Source organism: Odontesthes bonariensis, chromosome 19 (genome assembly GCF_027942865.1).
Source record: "Odontesthes bonariensis isolate fOdoBon6 chromosome 19, fOdoBon6.hap1, whole genome shotgun sequence".
NCBI classification, from domain to species: domain Eukaryota; kingdom Metazoa; phylum Chordata; class Actinopteri; order Atheriniformes; family Atherinopsidae; genus Odontesthes; species Odontesthes bonariensis.
The window spans coordinates 22,770,241-22,795,845 of record NC_134524.1 but is presented as its reverse complement, the minus strand read 5'-3'; the positions used below and the strand labels follow the sequence as shown (position 1 = coordinate 22,795,845).

Below are 25,605 nucleotides of genomic sequence, written 5' to 3'. Positions count from 1 at the left end.
TGTAAAAATGGACTCTTGTTTTACAAGTGACAAAATACTAATAAAAAAATATTTTAAAAAAAGTTTCACTTCGATTAAATTATTAAAAGTTGTATGAAATACGTTCATATCAGCCATCGTCGAAATGATTTACAATTTATTTCCTTTACTTGTGTGTTCTAGAAGCTTTTTGTCGAGCTTTATGATCATTTCTTTCTTATGGACTTAAGTTGTAATTCAAATGTGTATAAAAGATAACATTAATGAACACTCACGGCTATCTCAATTTTGTGTTTAAGGACAGTAGCTAAGTGAATATCATAAACATAAACAAAAACATAAACATAAACAATATCGTCACATTAGTCCACTGAAATACATAGTGACGTCTCACGCAAGCTCCGCCCACCGAGTCCTCATGTTGAAAATCGAACTAAAGTCATAAGTGCGACTAAGTAGTGCGTCAGCGACACTCACAGACAGGAAACCATGAAGTCAGACAGAGGTATCGCACTGCAACACCGGAAACAATATTATTTTATCTTCAAAATAAAACATTGGGTAATAATTGAGTGCTTTGCTTTAGTGAGTTAGTTTTGGATTTAACGTTGAAGATCCGAGTGGACACAGGGCAACATCCAAAGGAAAAACCAAATCATGAAAAATATTTGCTCCTTCTTATCTGCACAATGAGTATCTACACAGTTTAATTACAGTCATACTTTAAAGTTCCCTTTGATTCAGTGTTTATGTCACTTTCCCATAAATTGAGTGGATATAATAGATGTAAAAACGATCAATTAGACTGGATGTCCTTTGTGCAGCTGTGTGGAAACTTCAAGCCATATAGCTAAAAACATGTGCAGGACAGAGGACAGGGGTCCTGATGTGCTACACACCACACCAAAAGATTAGAAAATATCCTTTTCAAACAAGAAAACAGTAATATTTCACAAAGCACGCAGCATTTTGCTAAAAAGTGACAAAACAGACAAAACGATAACGCGTCAATAAACAGGATAACAAAATGTGACATTCCAAAAGGCACAACAGGATTGCAAAAAAAATAGCTAACTAACTAAAAACTAACAACTAAACCAAAACGGTGATAACAAACTCAAAACACAACATTTCAGAGCGCAGAACAAGAAAAGGGAAGACGGAACAACAATGCAAAAAAATTGTCAAACACAAAACACAGCACAGAAAATAAAAAACTAGAAAAAATAAATAGAATGAAATAAGAGAAAATTAAAAACAGATTTTAAAAAAAAAATAGCATGTTTTTCTTTTTCGGTTTGTTTTGTTTAATCAAATCTTGTTGTGTTTAAGGAAATATTTATTTTTTTATTGCATAAAATAGACTGCATTTTATTTTCAATGCAGTGTGAAAAAAAAACTATTAGTCTTTAAAGCAGAGTATAATAATTTAACCTCCAACACGAATGGAAACTTGGGTTTCATTAGTTTGAAATCCTAGACCGGAAGCTGCAGCTGTAGTTTCCTCTCACTTTACATCACTGATAGACAGGAGCAGCAGGCTCTCCCTTCCGGAACTCTGCAGCCGTATTGGCTCTGGTTATTTCACCATCGGGGTTCGGTCCAACATGGCGGCTTACGGATGGAAATACTGATGACAGTCCGAAAGATCGCCTCGATTTGTACGATGGTAAGTAGGTCAGATTGGGCTGTGCGGCTGGTGTTAGCGTGCCGAGGAGCTGTCCGCTGACCGGGCTCGTGAGCTTGGACGCTGAGCTAGCTGCTTTGCTAGCCTGTTTGCTAACCTCCCTGAACAACATGATAACAAAACATAGGGTTTCCAGAAAGTTGTACAGCCCAGACTGTTCTGGGCGGCCCTCTAGCGCTGCAGAAATTCGAGTTTGGAGTAATAATGGGGCCGTGCTTAAGTACAAACCAGGCGTGTGTGTCAGTTGGCGAGACAGCTTTGGTTTGTTGATGTGAGAGGGGCAGGATAGTAACAGGCGAAGATCAGCTAGCTTAGCCTGCTAGTTTGTCTAGTACTTAGTGGCCAAATCCGTTTGCTTGCACATGAGAATCCAAGCGATGACACTTGTTATCGCAGTTGCTCGTTTTCTAACAGATGCACCCGAAAGACGAGTCATAAATCATGGGAGCATGTAAACAGCACAGTCAGCTGATACTGGTGCGTGTTTTTATGTAGCTATTGGGAAAAAAAATGACCACATCCTGTCATGGGATACAGACTGAATGTTTCCTGTGGGTTTGGTTCTTAAAATGAATTGACAGTTCAAATTTATTTATTTATTTTTATCTGAAAAAGCCCAACTACTGCTGTGTGTGTGTGTGTGTGTGTGTGTGTGTGTGTGTGTGTGTGTGTGTGTATATATATATATATATATATATAAAAAACACCTATAAGGTGAAAGTACATGTCCAGATAGTTTATCATCTGTGCGTCACAGTGAACTTTGAGGACCTTAAATGTGGAGGCACTAATACAAACAAGCCTAAACATTAGCTGGTGCTGTCAAGTTTTTTTTTTTTTTTTTTTTTTTTTTTTCTTTTTTCTTTGCCACTTTGGCAGCCCACCAATCACTGACAGGGAGGCATTTGTTCTTTCAGAAAAAAATCAATTTGGCTGATGAAACCACAGAACGGAGCCGGGCGATGATGGAGTCAAGTGTTACGATTCAGGGTTTAACCTCTTCGGCATCTATATTCGACCGCCATATTGGTGGTGTTTGTTGTTGGACTTCCACATGTTCTGCATTCTTAGGTTTACAAGCTTCTCCTTCAGAAATGCCAACACTACAGTGCAGTTGTGGGCTCATGTGGGGCAGAGCACGAATGGAAATGGAAAGATATTTTACTTGAAGGGGGGGATTTCTCAGATGTGAATTAATAATAAGTGGTGACGGAATTCCGTTCATGAAACAAAAAGAAGCAAATCTAAATCAGTCTTTCAAAAAGCTGCAAAACACTAGGTTTCATAGGGTTGCTGAAGAATGGCAGTGTCGGCAACATTGCTTGTGGTTTTAATTAAGGAGAAGAAGTAGTTGTCCCAGCTAAAAAGAATGTTCTGTCGGGGGCGGCGGCTGTACCATCTTAAAGGGATAGTTCGCCTCTTTTGACATGAAGCTGTATGACATCCCATATTAGCAACATCATTTATGAACATTTATGAATTTTGAGAAGCAAAACGCTTTATTTTTTAAGCCCCAGCCAACTAGCTGGACTACCTTCGTCAACGCCAAAACTCCTGTGAGGCCAGAACTCGTCTCACAGGAAGCAGCGGGGGGTCAGTCAATGTTCATAAATGATGTTGCTAATATGGGATGTCATACAGCTTCATGTCAAAAGAGGCGAACTATCCCTTTAAGCAAAGCCTATCGAAGGCCAACACAAGTATCAAGATCTTGAGTTAGGCGGAGATGTTCAACTTAAAGAAACTAGCACGTGGCTAGTTAGCATAGGGACGCAGACGGCATCACCAAAGCCACTTCTCAAGTGCTGCGGCTAAATTTATTTCATCAAAATACTCAGAACTTGTTTTCCTCGCATGAAGAAAACTACTCCAGGTTGCTAAAGTCACCGAATCAGAGGGTCCCGGTGAAACGGGGCACAGTGCGGCGTTTCAGCAGCCTTAGATGTTACGTCACACCTGAGAAGACGCCGTCAGCCGCACGAGTTGGACTGGAAACGAGGGCTAAGTCAGTCTTCGTCAGGTTAGACTTGATTCGCAAAATGTTTTTTTTTTTTTAACAGCTTCTAAATGCGAATCTGCTAATGTCCCAGTATGATTAGATCTCAGTCTTGGGTAAAAGTGGGGGTTTCAGGTCATGATGCAGAGCAGCAGACACAGAGGCTCCCAAACAGAATTAGAACGGATTTTTGAAGGAATGCATTTGCTATTTTTTTTTTTTGTTTGTTTGTTTTTCCTTAGTTTTTTCCTCTTTTTTTTTTTTCCCAGGTAGTGGGTTCCTGTTTCCTGGTGGGCCGAGTGACTCATTTCCAGGAAACCGCTGCAGTTTGATTAGATCAAAATAAGACAATAGTTTTGCCTGAAAAGGGAAGAACAAAACACTCCTGTCGCATCCCACAGGGGAAAAAAAAAAAACAGCCTCTGGATTTTGTGAGGCGGCAGTGGATCGTTCGAGATGGGTTTGAATTAGAGAATCGGTTTCTTTGGAGCGAGCCTACCAGACACGAGGCATCACCTCCTCCCCTTTTCTGCTCATTTTGAAGGACAGTCTGTTCTGAGTGGCGTAAAACGAAACCGGAAAAGCCGATGAAAACGTTAGTCTGAAAGACCTGCGACAGTTCACTGATCGTTCACTGATGTTGCCCCTCCTTCGGTCATACAACAAATTTCATAAGGTTCGGTCACTATAACTCACTATTTGTCGTGGAATTTTGCACGAGCATTACAAAGTATTGTTGTTCACATGCCTGCATTTGTTTGTTTATTTGTTTATTTAGTTTTCACACATTTCAGGATGCAGGTGTAATTTAGATTTGGATACAGGGAGGCATTTTAAAAAAATTTTTTTTAGCTCTTTCTGTTCACGTGGGGTCAAAAGTTGTGACTGAAATGTCCTCCTTTATCCAGGAAACAGCAGATAGCTGCACCACAAGATTCATTTAGCATCTGCGGTGGAGCTTCAGGTTGTGCCACACCCTCGGCCATTTAGCTGAGAGTAGACGTAGCCAAACGGCTCATTGCCTGACGAATGTTTTATAGATGTGCTTAGAAAGTTAAATAGCCTGTTGTTGTTTGTGCTTTGTAGCTCTGAATGCAAATAAGATAAATAGCTCAGACTCAGAGGAAGGCTTTGAAACCAGCTTGCACGCATGCTTTTGTCTTTGAGGCTGTCCTTCGTTGCCGAGCTCGGTTCGCTTTCATTTCCATCAGTACAGGAAACCGACTCGTTTCAAGGCTGTCGCTTCAAACTAGCACAGATAAGCTGTCATTGACACGCGTGCGGTCGACAAAACGTGCTCCTCGCTTCCTCGCTTCTGCCGCCTTCCGCTCCGTTTGCCTCTCGGAAGAAAAAGAAGAAATCTGGGGCGGTCGGTGGCGTAGTGGGTTGAGCAGGCGCCCCATGTACAGAGGCTGCAGTCCTCGCTACAGCTGGCCCCGGTTCGAGTCCAATGTCGGTCGGCCCTTTGCTGCATGTCATTCTCCCTCTCTCTGCCCCCTGCTTCCTGTCTCTCTTCAACTGTCCTGTCTTTTAAAGGCATTAAAAGCCCCCCCCCCAATAAAAGAAGAAGAAATCTGTCTGTTTTTGTGTACTTTGCTTCCAGCCCCGGGGCTGCTTGAAGGCCGCGTTTGTTAGAGAGATCAGACGGAGCCCGAATGCCTCGTGTTGACTTTGCACGGGCTGCAGTGCGATGATGAGCACCAACAGCGCGGCTCCACTCGTGTAGTCATTCATCCCCGAGGGGAAAAGCTGCATCATCGTTACCGTCATCATCATCATCGCTCTTTGTCTCTGTCTGCCCTGGCTCAGTGTAAGGGTCACACCAGAGAACTTGCTCTAAACAACACTTTATAATGACACCAAGACTTGTCGTGCTGATATTTGTCTCAGTTTTTGTTTTTCCCCGCATAGAAATAACACAAATGTCTTTCGAAATGGTCCCCAAATTTATTCTCACAAGCTTAACCTTGTAATTGGAGTCGGCAGCTCAAGCTGGGTGGCGACGAGCAGAGACTCATCTGGAATAATCCTCGAAAAAAAACGATGAACGCAGGTTCGTTTTAAAGTCAAAGTGCTGTGAAATATCTGTTCACACAAACCATGACACGTGAGAATGCAGAGGGGGAAAAAAAGAAAAGAAAAAGACTGCTGCAACAAACGGGTGGTTTACATTCCAGCTGAGAAGAGGAAATGAAGGGCAAAAGGAAGTTTTTCTGAAGGAAATTTTGACTTGTGTTTGCAGAAGTCGGACAGTAATGGACAGAAAAGCAGTGCGTCCGCATTTGTCACGGCCTGGAACGACCATCGGTCTGCTGACGTGAAAATGTCCCACGTGAAACGTTAACACTGTGTCCTGTTTCCCCTCTTCTCCAGGGCGCCAATGCCTCTGCCTTGGAAAAGGAGATTGGACCGGAACAGTTTCCCGTGAACGAACACTACTTTGGATTGGTCAACGTAAGTGTCACTCGCCGCTTAAAACGGCTCCTCAGGAAGTGATGTAGACGGGCTTCGAGTGCATCCAAACTTCCAGTAAAAGCACTCAGCGGTTACTTTAGAGGTGGTCACAACCGCCGCTCTAATGGTGTCAGATTATTTAATGATTCTCGCTCGTGTCAAGTATGTCAGGCCGGTTTTACAGTGCTGCTATCCTTCAGTAGCTGTCAACCGAAGCCATAGCGATCAGAAACACACGAATGACCGCCTTCTCTATGTAATCCTTTTTGTCTCCTTTTTTTTCTTTCAGTTTGGCAACACCTGCTATTGTAACTCGGTGCTGCAGGCTCTGTATTTCTGTCGGCCGTTTAGGGAGAAGGTCCTGGCTTACAAGGTAAGTGATGAGAGATGCTCTATCGAAAATGGCCGTTGGGCTGCATTACCTCAGCTGCTTTTTGGCAGTAAAGCTGAAAGCAGATTCACCTGAGACCCTGGTGATAATCCCTGAGCTAACAGAAGAAGCGTAGATACTGTAGTAATGGGGGTCAGGGTTGGAAAAAGAAGCCTGTACCCAACGTTATCCCAAGTACTAATCCAAACATCCCGGAGTCGCCTCTTCACTGTAGACGTTGACACTGGCGTTTTGCCAGTTGAGGACCTGTGAGGCATCTATTTCTCAAACTAGAGACTCTAATATACTTGTTTTTTTCGCATGGAATAGCCTTCATTTCTAAGAACAAGAATAGACTGGCGAGTTTCACATGAAAGTTCTCTTTTTTTCTGGCCATTTTGAGAGTATAATCGAACCCACAAATGGGATGCTCCACATACTCAATTAGCTCAAAGGAAGGCCAGTTTTATAGCTTCTCTCACCAGCAAAACAGTTTTCAGCTGTGCTAACAAAATTGCACAAGGGTTTTCAAGGGTTTTCTAATAGTCCATTAGTCTTCTAAGGTGATTAGCACACACAATGTACCATTAGAAGACTGGAGTGATAGTTTCTGGAAATGGGCCTCTATACACCTATGTAGATATTTAATTAAAAACCAAACATTTCCACCTAGAATAGTTATTTGGCCACTTGGATGACAGCACAGACGTAGCCAGCCATGGGGCCAGATTTACTAAGCCGGGCAAATTGTCTCGAGGCTGATGTCCATAAAAAGTGCAGGTGAAGCTGACCTGTATGCAAGCTTCAAAAGTCAAGCATGTCCCTGCTTATGAATACGTGTTTATGATGGGGATGGGCATTTTAAGGTTGACTCATCAAGCCAGTTAAAATCGATCAGCTGTGACGTCATCGTGACATCATCATTAAACTTAACAAATCAATCAACGAAGTGGTTATTTGTTCCTGTCGTTTGCTGTCACTCCAGCATTTAGAAACAACAAAAACCAGTCATGTTTCATCTCTCCGTCTGCTCTTTATGCTCCTGGAGCTCAACATTTTTGTCACGGTTTGGTAAGCGAGTCCTCACCGGGCTGGTCGAACCGTGATAAGATAGCTTCATCCCGCATCACGTGCATTCGACTTTGTCGTTCAGTTGACTGAAAATACCATCATGCTTCACTTCGTTTTGGTGTAGTCGACCGCGAGCGCCGCTCCGACTAATCCATTCTTTGTGCACATCCCCAGTTTATGATGTCTACCTCGCAGATCCTGCGTGTCTTTGGTTGGTTATGCACATCCTTAGAAGTAAATTCTCTGCCAGTGCGAGATGCAACATGGTGGTGGATGGAAAGGTGTTGGGTTGCATCTTTCGGGTTTCTTAACCATATGCTCACCTCCTTATTGCTGAACTATGGCCCTTGCTTACATCCTGCAAATCCTGGTCTTAGTTTGCCGATGTTGTGGCCTCTAGTGGAATCTTACGGTGACACGTGCCAGTATAGCCTCGTTTCCACTGTCAGTACGGTACGGGTCGGGTCGCTTTGGGGTCAGCTTTTGCATTCCCAGTGTACAAAGGGGACCCTCAGGGGTGGGTGGAGTGCGTGCCGAAGCGTAAATAGCATCCATAATTTCGAACCACACTCCTGTTGTGGTCCTTGATCTGCCGGTAATCGCTCCGAAGCTTCTTCAGCTTAATGCGACACTGGCTTGCGTTCCGGTTGAAACCACTCTGTGCCATTTTTGCGGCAATCAGCTGGGAAACTTTTTGGTTTCGCACAGCGCCATCGAGCTCCCGCTGCACAGCCTCCTCACCAACAACGGAGAGCAGAGCCTGGAACCGGTCCTGTGTGCTAGGTACACCAAGCAGAAGGGTTACAAAAATGGTAACGGGGACCATGGGACCGGTACGCTTTCGTGGTAATGGAAACACTGAAATAAGCGAACCGTTCTGTACTGACCCGTACCGGACTGCATAGTGGAAACGAGGCTTATTTGAACAGTAGCGCTGACATTAGCGGAGCCGCTTAGTAACATAAGCAAAATGTCAACAAGCAAATATATTCTCAGCCTGCCTGAGCTGTAATTTATGCAAATCATGTGCGCAAAGACAGCCTTATAAGTGGTTGAAGTCTGTATGGAATGAGACATTTCCTTCTCTCCAGGTGCAGCCTCGCCGCAAGGAGTCCCTCCTCACCTGCCTGTCCGACCTGTTCAACAGCATCGCCACGCAGAAGAAGAAAGTCGGAGTGATCCCCCCCAAAAAGTTCATTTCACGGCTGAGAAAAGAAAACGGTAGGGATTTTCGAGACGCCGGAACATGTTGTGGCGTACATAGACGCAGAGCATTCAGAGAACAGCTGCGCAAGAATGGGCAGCTGACTTCCTGGATTACGCCTGGAAAACGTCTACCCGCCAACAGATGTTTGGGAAACCTGAAGTGTTCTTTCATCAGTGGCTGGTTTAGAGCAACTTCCTTTCACTGCCAAACAAACACCGCTGAGATTGGAGATGGGGAAACTGATGAGGCAGAGAGCTGAGAGGTGGAAAGAGAAGGGGTGAAGGGGTGGTATCAGCTGAAAAGTTAATGACACAGCCGAGGAAGTAATATTGCCAGCCAAGTCAAAGAGCGGAAAGCATTTGAAAGCGGAAAGCGTCATCCTTTTTTTTCCCCACCACATCCTGTTTATTTTATTTTATTTTCTTTCAGAACTTTTTTTTTGGTCCATATTCACTATTCCTCCTCTATTTATCTTCACAGCTGTATGCATCCTTATATTTCTCTCTGCATCTTCACGTTTCTACATCTCTGTCTTTTCAGAGCTGTTCGACAACTACATGCAGCAGGATGCCCACGAATTCCTCAACTACCTCCTCAACACCATCGCCGACCTCCTCCAGGAGGAGAAGAGCCAGGAGCGACAGCAGAACGGAAAGCTGGTACAGAACGGAGGAGGAGGGGGAGGAGGAGGAGGAGGAGGAGGAAGTGAAGGAGAAGGGGACGGAGGAAAGGAGACGCAGCAGACCTGGGTCCATGAGATCTTCCAGGGGACTCTGACCAACGAGACGCGCTGCCTCAACTGCGAAGCTGTAAGTGGCTCGAGTGCTCTGGGGCAGGAGGTGTCGGCTTGAGCTCGGGTTTGTTTAGGAAAAATCTGCGTTCTATCTTGATCGGAAGGACAGTTAAGCATGTATACAAAACATGCTCATGGTAGGAGGCTTTTAGTTCTGTCTTGAGCAAACGCAGCTGGGTGGGGCCGCCGATTGACCCGGCTAGGGATGCATCGATACCACTTTTTTTCAAACCGATACGATACCGGTACTTGGATCTGAGTACTTGCTGATACCGAGTACCGATGCCGATAATTCTACCACGAACAAAAATGCAATGAATTGGAAGACAGGTTTCGGTCTCACTTGCCTAACCACACTGTTCCTGATTAGCTCGGCATCTCCCCTAGCCGCCAATCTAAAAAAATACAACAACAATGACAAGCCACCCTCTGATTGTGGTCTTCATGCAATAAATTGGTATCTGTTCATGGTATCAGTTAACTTTAATGAGTACGAGTACGAGTATATTAGAATAGTATCGGCCCGAAACCAGTATCGGTATCGGTGCATCGCTAGACCCGGCTGTCTGCGGCGCCCATCAGCTTCGCTGCATTCGGCAGAATCTGAGCCGGCAGCAAATCTCTTTTTATACTTCAGAATCCATCCAGCTGTATCCGTCCCACTGTCCCTGGAAGCCATGCGGGCCCATCCCACAACTTTGCGTCCACATGTTTTGCAGATAATGTCGTAGCTGCACATCGCGAGCCGTTCCGAGCGCTCTTTGAACTTTTTTTTTCTTCCTGTCGTTCTAGTGCAAGTTGAAGTCGAATCGTTGTGGATTCTCTTGGTGAAGTTATCGATGATAGATTTCAATAATGTGTCCTCTTCCTTGAGAGTATTCTCAATTTCATTTGATGTTGCAAAGGGCTGTTGGAAAGGATCCAACCATCATTCGACACCGTTATTTTTGTGGACTTCCAGAACAGCCATAATGGACCCTCTTTTTGTCTGATGGTGTCCTGTTTTATGCAGCCCGAAGGCCTATTTTACTCATATCGACTACATTTTGTTGGCTCAAAGACACAGCTACTAAATACAAATGCTTTTACCAACTAACTAAATCGATATAGGAATAACAAAGGAATGTGCCCCCCCCCCCTTCCTCCCGTCTGTCCACAAAACAGTTCAGAAGCAACCAATTACTTTCTCACCTTTATAAAATATGATGTATTTACATGTTAAAGTCTTTCATCTGATTTGGACATGAATATTCTGAAACTGAAGCTAAGAAATTGCATTTTTAGCCCATTTTCAGAATCCAACTGTCACTTGAATATGTTCTGGTAAACTCTACAACATTTTTCCAAATACTTTGTATACAACATTGTGTACAAAGGACACAAAATATCAAATGTTAAGCAAAAAAACGAGGCCTGATTGTAACATAATAGGCTACAAAATTCTGTGAATGGTTGTATACTGTATATATGCCATTATACTATTGTAAAGAATGTAAGGAAGTTACATTTGACAAATAATTTAGGTCTATATGTATGCATGCATGTATACATTTATTAACAACCTGTTAATTAGTAGGGTCTCACAAGCAAACTGTCTTTTTCGTTAAAAGTCATTAGATGTAGCGTGGACCGGATGTATGCCACAGAAACAGTCAGTAAGACAGGATAGTTATTTGAATCAATATTCTCCACATTTTTTTTTACAGTAATTGTTTTGTTTGGAATTCATCTGGTCAAATCCTTTTCAAATGGAGAAACCGTACGACTCGGTGAACCTTTGCTTGTGTTGTAGGTGAGCAGTAAGGACGAGGACTTCCTGGATCTGTCGGTGGACGTGGAGCAGAACACGTCAATCACGCACTGTCTCAGGTATTTTCCAAAAGGGGGAGGAAAACAAAAAAAGAAGAAAAGAAGAGTGGTCTTGAATTTTTTCAGGCAAACTTTCAGTCTTTGAAATAGCTGTGGACATGACTTTGTGTGTTTCTGCTCAACAGGGGCTTCAGCAACACCGAAACGCTATGCAGTGAATACAAATATTACTGCGAGCAGTGTCGCAGCAAACAGGAAGCCCAAAAAAGGTGGGTGACGCCTGCAGAGATTGTGACAGTGTGTGTTGTTGACCGCAAAAAAACCCGGGAAATTAGTAGGGGTGGAAATCTTGGGGCACCTCACGATTCGATTACGATTCGATTATAAAAGGATTATTGATGGATCACTTTTTCACAACCTTTCTTTTTGTCTCACTGAATAAGCATTCATAACTTGCAATTTTGTAATAAGAAACAAGAGTTGAATTCATTTCCGTTAAAATTTATTGAACTAATGGCAATGCGTGCAAACTGGAAAGTTACGTCGGGTGGAATCGAGTTAACCCCTAAATTCCACCAGATGCGAGTGTGTTGCGTCTGCGCTCCCGCACGGCAGCGAGGGTACGGCAGCCCATACGTGTCAATTCTAATCAATGACTGTGCTTTCTTTCCACCAGCTCCGTCACAGCTTCTATTTTATTTTTCTATTTCTATTTTATTTTTGCCAGACACCCGGAGCACAACGTAGCGGGACAGGAAGTCGCGTGCAGAAACAGAACATTCGTTTAATTTTCAAAATAAAGCACGACGTGTTCACGGAGGATCGTATTTCCCTGCACTGCACCTTGAAAACGTCATAATAACGTGGCTCTTGTCCAGTTTGCTTCCGTCGCTGAGGTTGTAGAAGCCGAAGTGTTTCCAAACGTCTGCTTTTCAATTAGAAGGAGCTGTTCGGATCTCATGGCGAGGTGGGTAGCTGCGGTCAGCCATGTTTGTTTTCCTCATATTGTCCCGGAGGTGGCGCGTACCGCGCTTCTTGGTTCCGCATTTTAGAACCGTCTGTGTTACTTTATTCAAATAATCGAAATTTGACGTTTGTGAATCGATTCAGAATCGTCCACGTCCGAAGAATCGTTAAATTCCCCCCCACCCCAAGAAATTAGGAACAAGAGCAGAGTCGGAGCTGAAAAAGTCCGTAAGCGGGCAGAGGGTGTGCAGTGTTGTCCGTTTTGTTGAGCAGTTTGGGCATTCCTCCTTACCCAGTCCAATTCAGAGCATTTGCCAGCCTTCTTCAGCCTTCAGTTTGTTCCGTTTCTTTTGACTAAAACGCATTTGCATGATGATTATTGACAAAAGCGTTCTTCTCTAAACTGTAACGCTGGGGCTTGAATTATTCCTGCATGTACGTCCTCAGTTGGACTCAGATGGGTCGAGGTGTTCCACACATGCTGCGATGCTCCATCTTTTCTGGATATTTTTGTAAAAACACGTAAAGCGTGTTGGTCAATACAGCAAAATTGCCCGTAAAGTTGCTCTCCTTCACATGGTTTTTCTGTTTTTCTATAAAAATCAGCCCATTAAGACCGCGTGTCGACTTAAAGCGTTTCCAGACTGTGGCTCTGCTCTAATAAAGTTGTGATTTTGATAACCGCAGCGTCATCTGCTTTTTCCCCCCCCCGTTTGTTCCGTTTGTACGACTAAAGTGTTCTCGATTGACAAATGGAACATGTGCGCCGGTGGACTGATGTTGTCTGCTCCCGTGAACAACAAGAGCAGGTGTCGCGGGTTGAAAATGTCTCCAAGCAGCCTCCTTTTAGAATTGCTAAGAAAACTGTTAGCTCTTAGGTAGGGCTGAGCAATTTTATCGATACTGCGATATATATCGATATTCCGTTTCCCGATAAAGTATCTATTTTTCAGCCGCGAGTATCGGATTTCTTTAAAAAAAAATTATTTTTATTTTTTCATTCATTTATTTATTTATTTATTTATTTATTTTTAAAGCAAACTTTATTGATAAGTCAGATGTTACAATTAGTGAAGACACAGAACATTAAGGTAATACAAAGGTTGGACCACCAGTCCAATCAGCGACGGTTCATGTCAAATCACACTGTCCCTTTTTTTTCCCTCAGAAAATGATGTAAGTGTCTCGAATCGTATCATTGGCTGAATATCGTGTATCGTATCGTGAGATTAGTGTATCGCTACAGCCCTACTCTTCGGCCAGAATGCTTGTAGCAAATTGTTGTTAAGAACCACCGACCGAAGATGTTTCAGCTTCAAAGTCGGTCTCCTTATAAGGGACGCGAGCAGCAGCACCATCGGTCCAACAGATCTGATGCATTAGTTGCGTGAGCTAGTATTAAATGGGCCAGATCTTTGAATCGCTGCTTTAAATGGTATAAAAGATTCCCACGTCCAATTTCATGATTTTCTACTTGAATAGAATAAAATAAAAAAAACAGCACATTTTTTCTCAAAATCGTAGGCTGCTGCACCTTCTGTCTAAAACTTTGCCTGTGAAGTGAAGCAGCTACTGATTCGTTACTTAAGGTTTGACGAAGGAGCCGCAGGGCAGATGTGTTCTACGATTCTGTGTCCAGACGAGGGAAGAAAGGCCTCGACTTTTAGCATTTCTTTAGCTTTTGCTTCCGAGCAGCCAGACTTTCTTGTCATCTTTTCAAGTGGTCTTTAGCAGCAGTCCTCCAGGCTTTCTGAACCTAAACCTCTTCAAACTGACCTATAAATGATTAAAGTACCTAACTGGAGGGATGAACGAGTGTTGTGTGTAGAAAAAAACACGTTTTAAATTGTGTCTTTAGACCCTTTTTGCTACGCGCAGCTTGCCCAAAAGACAAATCATTCATTCTCACTTCTTTAGTTTCATCTACATAATAGTCAAGTGTTTGTGTGCAAAACGCAACATGGTAAATTTCTGCAGCAACAAGGCGATTCCCAAAGAGATATTAGCTCAAAAACTGGGTATATTTCTATGTCAGCATGGTCCTTAGTTTGTCCTTAAAACATTTGAGGAAGCTGAGCGGAGTGGAGGGCAAAAGCAGAAGTATCGGGTATCAGATCGACAGCATCTGAAAGTCAGAAAGAAAGTCGTTTAGATTTCTAAAGCGTTGAAGCGTGAAGCATTTTGCTGACAAGAAGAATCTTAACATTGTGCCACCAGTGTTGTTTTTTTGTTTGTTTTTTTTAAAGATTTTTATTGGTTTTCAGCAGAAACACAAAATATACATATTGCCATCATGTCAGTAACAAAGATGGAAAAAATACAGTAAAATATTGCCATCCATCTATCCTAAGCAGGCAAATCTTCCAGTTAACTGCCCCCCATCTGCCCCCACAGTACAAACAGGCACCCTCCTCGTATTCATACACATCTCCCATTAATGTAGTCCAAGTCACATCAGCCTCCCACAGAGTAAACAGTGATACATCAAGCAGACTTAAAATAATTAAATATGGTCGCATGTAACTGCAAGAAAAGACCCTTACGGATTTATATCAGGTGGGCGTGGCCATTGTACAGAAGACTGGCCCCTCATCACGAGCTGAGTCAATTCGTCAGGTAGATAGTTGAGCAGAGGAGCCCACATTTCATTAAAGTACCTCTCATTACCCTTCATAACTGCACTAAGTCTTTCATGGGGGAGGACCTGGAATATTTCCCTATACCATAAGGTGACAGTAGGTGTTTTAACATTGATTCAGTTAATTAAAACACATTTTCTAATGTAATGGTAATATGTTCCTACCCCTCTATGACACTTGTTACACAGAGGTGAAACCTGACGGTCCATCTTATTGAGTTTGTAAAGTTAGTTGTAGACGGTTTAATATTTTATACTGTGTCTGTCTCAATCATTTGGGTGGAGGATTTAAATACTTTAATGGCCTCTTGCCAGTCATCCTCAATATACTCCGTGTCAAGATCTCTCTCCCATTTCTGTGCAATGCTTGTGATATCACCTGGACTAAGAGAGTATACCAGTGTTTTTTTTAACCATGTGAAGTAAAAAAAAAGAGAAAACTGTGCTGTTATACTGATGTCGGGACTCCCATTCTGTTTGTACGCAGTTCCCCTTCTTCGTATATATAACTGGCACGCAGCTACAAGAGCAGCACAGCCATCTGAAAGTTCTCCTTTAAAGAGGGAGTTTGGCCCCCGAAACCACATCAGTTGTCTGTCTCTATAGCAACCGCTCAGGGCCTTTCCTGTTACATTCTGAGAAGTCGTCGTGGTTGCTGATCCGCTGAGACGTCTGTTGTTTACAGTCTCGGCACCGCTGGACGCTGCTCTGTCACTTCCCTTTACATGAGCCAGGCCGCTACTTTTTCAGACTTCTGTGGCTAACCGGCGGGTTGAGAACTGCCAGTCTGATCTAACTGGTCACGAGTGACCATGTGTTTTTATACATGACAGCTACCACTTTTTTTTTTCTTTTGAAATTCTCTTTTTATTCAGAGAGGTACATTTCCCTCACATACACCACTACACATGTACAATAACTCAGTTTGCCAAGGATTCAGTGACGTAGTCCATACTGCCCTTCTGGATCTTTCTCCCACGGACCCAAACCATTCCAGGTGGAAGTAATAACACAAAAACAACAGAATTGGGGAGCGCACCCCTACATGCAATCAATATATCACACAAAAAAAAAAAAACGAGTATAGTCAGATAAAATCAGATCTGATTGGTTTTACATACTCGGTCCACTTGGTCCAGATCTTATAAAATTTTTCTTTCTCAACTTCGAGGGAAAAATAAACCTTCTCCATAAAATAAATCTGGTGGGAGGTTCCATATTTGGGGCTTTTTATGCCTTTATTAGAAAGGACAGTGTCAGACAGGAAGCAGGGGGTAGAGAGAGGGGGAACAACATGCAGCAAAGGGCCGTCCGATGTGGGACTTGAACCGGGGCCAGCTGCAGCGAGGACTATAGCCTCTTGTACATGGAGCGCCTGCTGTACCCACTACGCCACAGACCGCCACAGACAGCCCCAGACAGCCACCACTTTTGAGCGCCAAGTTAGCATCCATTAGCGTTTTACAAGCCTCGCTTTTGTGAATTTGACAAGAAGGCTTGGTTTCAGTCGGGTCCTGGCACTCATTCACACCCAGCACCGTTCGTGTCTCGGTTTAAAAAGCCTCACGAACGCTTTTTTAAACCACTCGAGGTCATTTAACCAAAAAAACCTTTTCTCCCTCAGGATGAGGGTGAAGAAGCTGCCCATGATCCTCGCCCTCCACCTGAAGCGCTTTAAATACATGGACCAGCTGCACCGCTACACCAAGCTGTCCTATCGCGTCGTCTTCCCCTTGGAGCTCCGCCTTTTCAACACGTCCGGGGACGCCACCAACCCCGACCGCATGTATGACCTGGTTGCTGTTGTGGTACACTGTGGAAGGTAGGTCTTTGCTGCTCGCTCAGCTGTAAATACGCACTGTAGAGCAGTGATCTGATTGGTTTAGGCCTGTTACAGCTTTGCAGTACCCTTAATGTTGGTGTGAGAGAATTCGTTTATAGCACATGTTGGGGAAAAAAAAAAAAAAAGAGGGCCAGAAAGTCATCATTTCGTGTCGTGTTGTTCTGGTGAATTCATATTAGATGCGGAAATAATTTTGCTTCACACATATTGGGCCGCCGCAGTGTGTTTGCAGCGTTTTGCAACGCAAATAATCACCTCTCGGCCGGTGGTTATCTCCATAGACATCAGTCACTTTGGCCGTGCACCAGCAGCTTCTACCCGTCTCATAATGTAGCTTTAAGTCTTTTTATTTTAGGTTAGAATATAGATCCCAAACTTCAGATATAGGATGGAGGAGATCGAGCCTCTGCGTAACTGATAGAAAGCCGTCTGCTTGAAACATGTCATGTTTTACGGAAGCTGCTGGATCGCCATCGTCCTCGCTGAACGTGTGTCGCTTCATTTCAGCTGTCTGAGTCAGCTGACGTGTCGGGAAAGAATATGATGAATTTGAATGTCATCGAACATGGGCAATGTCATGCCCACGTTTCAAATAGCGCTGAATCATTTGTACAGTTGTGTCAGATTTCCCGTTTGAACAGTTAAACTTGGGTTTTGAGCCCTCGTTGCCGGACATTTTCCAAAATAAATAGCATTTTGGAGCGGCTATCGTCACGTTATGTCACTGTTTTATACTCTCTCCCAGTCTTCCGCTTTCCAAATCTCTCTGTTTTTGCTCTGCAGTGGTCCCAACCGCGGACACTACATCACCATCGTTAAGAGCCACGGCTTCTGGCTGCTGTTCGACGACGACATTGTAGAGGTGAGAAAAGAATCTGTCGCTTTCCTCTCTCCTCCCGACAGCCGCGCACTGCCAACCCATCTGCGACAGGTTAAATCTGAGGTCTGTGTGACAATAACAAATGATTCAGTATGCAGCTCAGAGCTTTGATGGACTCTGAGCTTCCTTTTTTATTTCTTCCACCGTACAAAGATTGGCGGTTTCTGTCCTCAGGCTTAAACTTTGCCCGCTATTGACCTCCAGTGTTGTGTCTGGATTTCCTGCAACAGGGCCTCACTTCAACTCGCCACTCGTCCCCCACATACCTACTTAGATTTACAGGAAATTAAAACTCTGCTGAGCCGCTTTTTTTTTTCTTTTTCTTTGATGACACATCAGGGGAAACCACCACAGCTTGCTCCGAACGAAACTCAGAACACAGAGATGCTGCAGTTTGTCATGATAGTGCTGACGTGATCATTCATCAGTTCAGATGGGAAGATCTGGCCTCCTCCCCCACCTCCTCCTCCGTCCCCGTAGCTTATTCATCGTCCACACAGGAAACGGTCAAACAGTCGGCGGGCTGCTTCCTTTCGGTCAAGCAGCCTTTCAGTTTTGCTGGTGGAAGAAGTCTATATTTAAAGACAAATGATTTCTGTTGTAGCTTAGATGTAGGTATTTTTCACATAGTTTTAATTAGATGTTACTGATGGAGGGAAACATACGTCTTATTTCTCAGCTCGACGCTTTTGATCCTACAAAGTGGTACTTTTGTGTCTCTTAAGTTAAAACTTTACAGCTAATGTCTTAGGGGGTTGCCTATAAAAAACCTGACCAAACGGCACAGTAGAAAGAACTGAACATATACAGATGTTGTCAGATGTTGTTATTGCGTTTTCTTTAGAAATGTAGAAGATGCACAGGATGCTTCTTGCTTGAAATAAAATGTTACCATAAAAGGTTACCATTACCATACCTTTTAGTAGACCAACTCAGGAATAACTTAACTCACTGTAATGCAAGACTTACACAGAAATGATCAAAATTAGATCCTAAATATCCATTAATTTAGTTCCTGATGTGACTTAAGAGACTACATCCCGTTTATACTTTTAAATGTTGTACATTTTCTGCTACTGTTCTGTTTCAGAAGGACATTATTGTCACTACTCCTTTGACTTCAGGAGTGTGACTCGCACAGGTGACCGTCGCAGCACAGTCTGCCCAAATGCTACGTTGCTAGCTAACGGTGGTATCTCAGCACTTCAGCTGTGTGTTTGCCTTATAGACCAATCAGAATCTCCCTTGTTGGAGTCTTTTCGAATCTGTGACATCAGCAGCAAACTCATCCAGGACAGATCTGTTTCAAATTATGGGAAGTCAACTATGTCCGTTAGTTAAGTTGCAAATTCAGCGAGGTTGCTGGTTCAGGAAGCTGAAGGACGATGTTGAAGAGCCTTGATTGTCACTGGTTGTGATGAGTTGAATCTGAATGCCTGAATGCAGAGAAAACAGCTCAGTCACAGACATCAGGGACCAATGTTTAAAAAACTGATCCCACCACCAGCACACAGTATTTTTCCACTATATTGGATAGAAGCCCGCTCAGACATCTGTTCTGCGAGATTCTGCTGAATTTGCAGAGCAGAAACACTAACTTATCATTTTAATGGTATTTGTGGAGATTTACTTGGCCTCCCAGTCTCACTGCTTTTTCTCTCTTTCTCTTTTTTTTTTGCACCTGGAACTGAAGCTACTTCAGTTTTTCTAAAGCTGTAGCCCCTTCTGTTTTTTTTTACCACCAACCTAAAAGTGCACTTTTTCAGTTTGTTTTCGTCTCAAATGTCTTCCTGTTTAGTCCAGTAAACCGCTGCACCAAATAAGAAACAGTGACCCGCTTAGCGAAAAGGAAAATGAATCTATGAATGTTTGTTTTGAAAAGAGGCTTTGTGAGGAGATGTACTGTTATTCACAGATTTGAAAAAAAAAAAAGAAGAAGAAAAAACTGCATAAATATAACGGTACAAGGACTGACATGGCAGTAAACTCCTTGAAGGAAATTGATCTAAATTCCTCAGAATACCTGGATGTACGTTTCACCTTTTTGGAGGAGGGGCTGGGGTCGTGTGGGGTAGTTCTGAGCAGCTGGTGCAGCTTCCTGCAGTAGACGGCAGTCAGAGCGCTCTCGGTTTGGAGAATTCTAACCGAAGAGCTAACAGCTGCTCAGAAGAAGGAAAAACAAAAGAGCACATTTTCACCGTCTAAAACAAGTCGGGAATTTCATAGCTATTGGAGCAAGATATACTTCTGATTTAGTTCAACTGAAGAACATCTCCCCGTCGCTGCATGAACGGCTGAATCTGTCAGAAGTCGTTAGACTTGTTGGATAGCTTACTGCTGGGCATTGCTTTTGCAATATATACTATATATACTTTTGGGCTTTTTCAGGCCGTTCCTCAGTCTCGTTTGATGACGCTGTTGGTATTTTAAGTCGCAGTGGTAGGTGCACTGGGCAGCTATCGTACATGCACTCATGCAGTACAACACAGATGTTCTTCACTTGAAAAAATGGTGACATTAGTGAAAAGAGTAAGATGAATTTTTGAGTTGTTTTAGATGGAATAAATTCCCTCTTGTAGGGTCATTTTCTGTTGGCTCTTCGCTCAGCTCCCTATTAGAATTTCCTTCCTGAATCTCCAAACCAAGAAGGCTCTGACTGCTGTTGGCAGTTCGAAATATCCCTTAAACACAATTATTTTGGAGACAAGAGGGCAACAAATTCCAGGTGCAGGCTGTTGCTGTAGAGTGGCATTTCAAACCAACCTTTAACTAGGTGCTGTACTTCGCTTTGGAGATCACGTTGCCGGAAAACCACAGCCAGAGTTTGAGGAATGTCCAAGGCCATCATCCAGATCAACACATACCCTGAATTGTAATCATCTGTATTTGCCAAAACCATGAGTTGGCCGTCACAAGGACAAAATCCTGGCTAAGTTCGGTGCTAAAGAGAAAAAAAGAAAAAAAAGAAAAGCTAGAGTCAGAAATCAAGTTTATTGGGGAAAAAGGAATAAACACGAGTTCTTCCCAGTCTGAATTTACAGTCGCATCGCACAGCATTTATACACTCATCTTTCTGGGTTAAGCCCGGTCTTTTCTTTAAAGAACACAAAAAAAACATTTTGCTTCTCAAAATAATATGCGTTCAAAAGAGTAATACATTTGCATCAAAATCGTTCATCCAGAAAAAGTCAGACCTCCCAATCGCTTGGCGCTATTTTCTCTTCCTTCGTATCACTGCCTGCTGCCACCTGACGATAGCTGCACCTGTTACGGTGTTTACTGCTCGGTCTGCACTTTGGTCTGCACTTTGGTCTGCACTTTGGTCTGCACTTTGGTCTGCACTTCGGTCTGCACTTCGGTCTGCACTTCGGTCTGCGCGGTCTACACAGCACGGTGCTCTTTTGAACGCATATTGTTTTGAGAAGCAAAATGCTTTATTTTTGCGGCCCCAGCCAACTAGCCGGACTACCTTCGTCAACGCCAAAACGAGGCTGGAACTCGGCTCACAGAAAGTAGCGGGGGGGCAAGAAAATGTTCATAAACGATATTGCTAGTATGGGATGTCATACAGCTTCGTGTGAAAAGAGGAGAACTATCCCTTTAACCTGACATGCTTTTGGGCGGTGGGAGGAAACCAGAGTACCCGGACAGAACTGTCCTTTAAAAGATATTCATTTCCCCTCTCAACAATGGTGAACTATGTTACAGAAGTTGATCCAAACTGTAACACAAAGCCCTGGAGAATGATACAACACCCCTGATTTTGTCTGTTTTAACCTCTGTGTTCTTTTCTCGTAGAAAATCGATGCGCAGGCGATCGAAGAGTTCTACGGTCTGACATCAGACATTTCCAAGAACTCCGAGTCGGGATACATCCTGTTCTACCAGTCCAGAGACTGAACCAGCCAGTGGTAAATGCCCAACAGACTGTCCACTCAACAGAGGGAGAGGGGCTTCTGGCAGCCACCGGTTCCACCCAGTACGCTCACATAGGTATCCAGGATTTCTTCCCCGTAGGCGGAGCTTTGCACTGGAGCGCCACTGGGACGGGTTGAGACGTGTGCAGGTTGCGTGGCAGCCTCCTGGATTCCAAATCCTCTGAGTCCACACTGCAACAGGCACCTTAATATACAAAAACGACTCATTCTGCCACACTCGCTTTGCACTGTGGCATCAGCAGGGAGGAACGGCGCCGCCAATCCAAGAGGCTGACATCGCCGCGTGCGTGGCGTCCAAGGGGGAAGCAGTTTGGGACTGTCGACAGGCGCGCAGACACTTAAGCAACTTGTTGTCAGACGATGGCGGGCCTCGTTGTCACGGTTACCAAGGGTGTCATCACAGTCTTATATAGCGTTTTTTTTTTGTTGTTGTTTTATTTTGGCGTGCAGAAATATTATACCATGCTAACTTAGCTTTTTTCACAGAGGTTGTAAAGTTTTTCTTAGCTTTGCAATAACATACAGCAATCGTGTTGACACTCTCCGGAAAGTTCTCTTGACCGTGGACAAACACCACCTTTATTTCGTCATTGACAGTTTGAATGTGTACACTGAACACAGCGCAGTCGTGCATTTTTGCAGAGCTTTCACATCACGATGTGGTGCTAGTAACGTAAGGCGGAGTGTTAACTCAAACCTCCAGCCGGTGTTCACCAATCTAATAGACTGAATCTCTGACCGATGAGCACGGCTCGTAATTTTAAGTTTTTAATTTAATAATAAATACTAGATTTACCTTTATTTTGAATAGTAATGACAAGTGAAGTAAACTGACCAAAAAAATACTATTTGCATTCTCTACGATTTTAACCTATCAATGTTTCATCAGCAGACATATTTTATGATCATGTTTTACCCCAATCAGCAGAAAACGAAGTGGGATGAGCCTTAGATCAACTAGCTAAATAAAAAAAATAATAATAAACCCATTGTAGTTTTCAGAGGCTGAGACAGTTGGTTATGAAGTTGTGCCGTGCCATTATGAGCCGTGTTTGGTGCCACGGTGGGAAAAGACACTGCATGAAGAGCAAGTATTGTAACAGCATAAGCTAACTTGTTTTTTTGTTTTTGTTTTTTTTTTCCCTTCGTTTCCACGCAGGCTTTTCGTGGTTTTGACAACAAACAATGCCTGACTTTTACAGAATACTATAATATGCACATTTGTATCATTTTTAATGGAGCGCACAAAGTGACAAATGCTTTTCCTTTCAGTCAGTTCTGACACCCAAACTGTCACACTTCCACGCAGGTCAAATGTGTGCGTCGTGTATGATGTGCTTATGGGTTGCAGACTCTGAAAGGCTGACACTTAGCCACGTGCTGAGGCGTTTCTCCTGCAGCTGCAGCACTGGAAAGGAGTCGCATCTTTTACGGGACATGCTTTTCACTGTAGTGTCATAAACTGGTGCCCTGATTAATGCTGAGAAATGCTCAGTCCGCTGATGTGGAGCATGACCAGTGGTTTTGAATTGAATTCTCTTAGACTGTCGGATGCCTTTATAATGGCCAGCTCTCTTCAATATTTCCTAAAATGTCATTAAGCACCAGTCAGCAGTGATGTTGGGAGTTGATGGCAATTCATCATGTAAGTGGCGTTTTCAGACATAACTATGTAAAGGGATATAAGTGATTTACCATTTGTGATTTAGAAACAGTGAACACTGATACACATTATGTGTTTTGTTGTATTATATGCATTTCATTTGCACTGTGTGCTCTGTCACTATGTGATTTTACTTAAAGCCCCAATCCAGCAGTTATCAATCGCTCAAAAGCTCATCTCTGTCCCTTCGAATTGTAAATTTGAAAGTTTTTGCCAGGGCTGTCATGGTTTTAAATTGAATTGGGTAGGACTAAAGATGTGTCTTCTTCCATGAATATGCCGACCACTGTACTCAAGCAGCAGTTGGCACATTCTCGTTTGGGCCTCTCTGCTTGCGGCTAGCTCCTGACTGTTCAGTTGGGCTAAGGCCCTACAGGTAGTAGCAAACACCTGCAGTCTTAGCCAAGGCTGAACTAGGCACTGAGCTAGCTGCTAGCCAGAGTGCTGGCTGCTAGCTGCTAGCCAGAGTGCTGGCTGCTAGCTTCTAGCCACTGAGCTGGCTGCTAGCCAGAGTCCTGGCTGCTAGCTGCTAGCCACTGTGCAGTAGTTGTTCCTCACTGCACGTGAAAATTATGGGTACAGTCCAGCTTTTCTTTTCTCAACAGAAATTCCCATCCATAGCATTGATGGCTAGTTTTCTTGTGACCATTTAAACCAGGTTGAGAACTTTTTTTTAATGGAGTTGGGCTTTAAGAAGACTATGTTTTAATCTAATAACAACCGAGAGTCGGTTACAATCCTATCTGCACAGAATTTAGCCACTTAACTTGAATACAGCTGCAATGGCAAAATTATATGAATATATATAAATATATATATTTATTTTTTTCATCTATGCCCTGCTTAAGGAGAGCAGGCTCCAAATTGAGGACCAAATGAGCTGTTAAATGGGACGAGGGACAGTTTCCAGAGTTCGTAGCTGGTTTAGCCTGCGTAGCCGTCCGTAACAAAAGAAAAAAAATCTTTTAATTTAAGAGATGAGTCATTTTTAAAGCTGTTGCGGATTGATTTGCTGCTCCTCCTTGCAGCTTTTTCTGCTGCTTTCTCTAGTTTGATGAGGGTCATTTATGTAAGATATTCTGTTTAGAGTGCCAACCATGACACTCGCGAGTTAAACCGGGCCATCAGTGCTGACAGTTTGTATTTGGTTGTGTCAATTCAAGGACAAAGAGAAGCCATTTTACATGCCTCCCTTTTCACCTCCGTTTATATATTTTTGTTACGCGCATAAAGAAACCAAATGTAGGTTTTAGTTGTTCTTTGAAGTGTCTTTTTCACTTCCAAGCTCACGAGGCTCTACCTGCTTGGGCTATCTCATAATAACCAACAAGCCCTCCTCTACTATCTGAATGTTGAAATGTACAGTGAAACGAAAATAGGGCTGCAGCTCATACTGTAAGACATGACTGCAACTCAGTAATATTAGGTTGCTTAGGCCTCTTGTTGAGACAGAAAGGCACTTTTCGCATGAATTTGTTAGAAGAAAAGAAAAGAGCAGGACAAATCGCAGTCCTCAGCTCTGATCTAGATTAGATGTGGCCGCCTTTGCCGACACTTAACTCAAAGAGGCGTGCTAAAGTTCATGAACATCTCCATTGGCTCCATAAGTTTTGTTAAACGCTCTGCAAACTCAAATTTCACCGCGAAAGTCGGACACTAAAGTCGGACACTATTTCCTTTCCACGTCTGTGCTGCTCTTAAACTAACTGATCAACCTAAAGGAAATAATCTACATTAAAGGAATGTGCTGCACAATGCTTTGGGAGTTGTTTCACTTTTGTTTCCAACAAGTTTCGTATACATCACAAAAAGCAATTTGTGGTTTAAGGGGACTTGAAGCCGAGTCTGTGGACTTCCATACATACCAAATAACGTTTTTTATTTTAAGGGTGTTTAGATGAATTGTACTGCAAGCATACATGGACACAAATAAGCACAAAAAGCCCATTATTTGGGATATAAAAGTCTGCGGGTTGAGTTCAGAGCTGAGGGAATCTTTCTTTAAAAAGGTTGGAAACCCATTTTTCTTGTTTCTGTTCAGTTTTTACTTTTCACATTTTACTAGTCTACTCTTTCTGTGTAGGCAGTTCTTTATATTTGCAAATGGATTTCGGTTGAATTTTGGAAACGCGTGTGAAAAATGTTGACGTGTACATAAATACAGATGTTTTTATTTGACTATAAGTAAGTGCGTTCTCGAAGTAATCAGCAGAGATCAGAAGCGCCGGAGGTCCGCTCGCATACTTGTTTACACTGTACGAAGCAGCCCGGGCGGCAAAAGACTGGTCAACACCCAAACCCACAGAACAGC

At 43.2% G+C, this 25,605-nt stretch overlaps 1 protein-coding gene across 1 annotated transcript; it reads left to right on the top strand.

The window, feature by feature from the left end:
- Positions 1-1,506: 1,506 nt before the first annotated feature.
- Positions 1,507-25,051, top strand: usp12b (ubiquitin specific peptidase 12b). The gene is made up of 10 exons (XM_075450675.1): positions 1,507-1,648; positions 6,036-6,116; positions 6,406-6,489; positions 8,649-8,778; positions 9,305-9,573; positions 11,350-11,426; positions 11,552-11,635; positions 16,595-16,792; positions 17,597-17,675; positions 21,492-25,051. The coding sequence occupies exons 1-10, from the start codon at positions 1,601-1,603 to the stop codon at positions 21,591-21,593; spliced, it is 1,152 nt and encodes a 383-aa protein (XP_075306790.1). The 5' UTR covers positions 1,507-1,600; the 3' UTR covers positions 21,594-25,051.
- Positions 25,052-25,605: the final 554 nt, after the last annotated feature.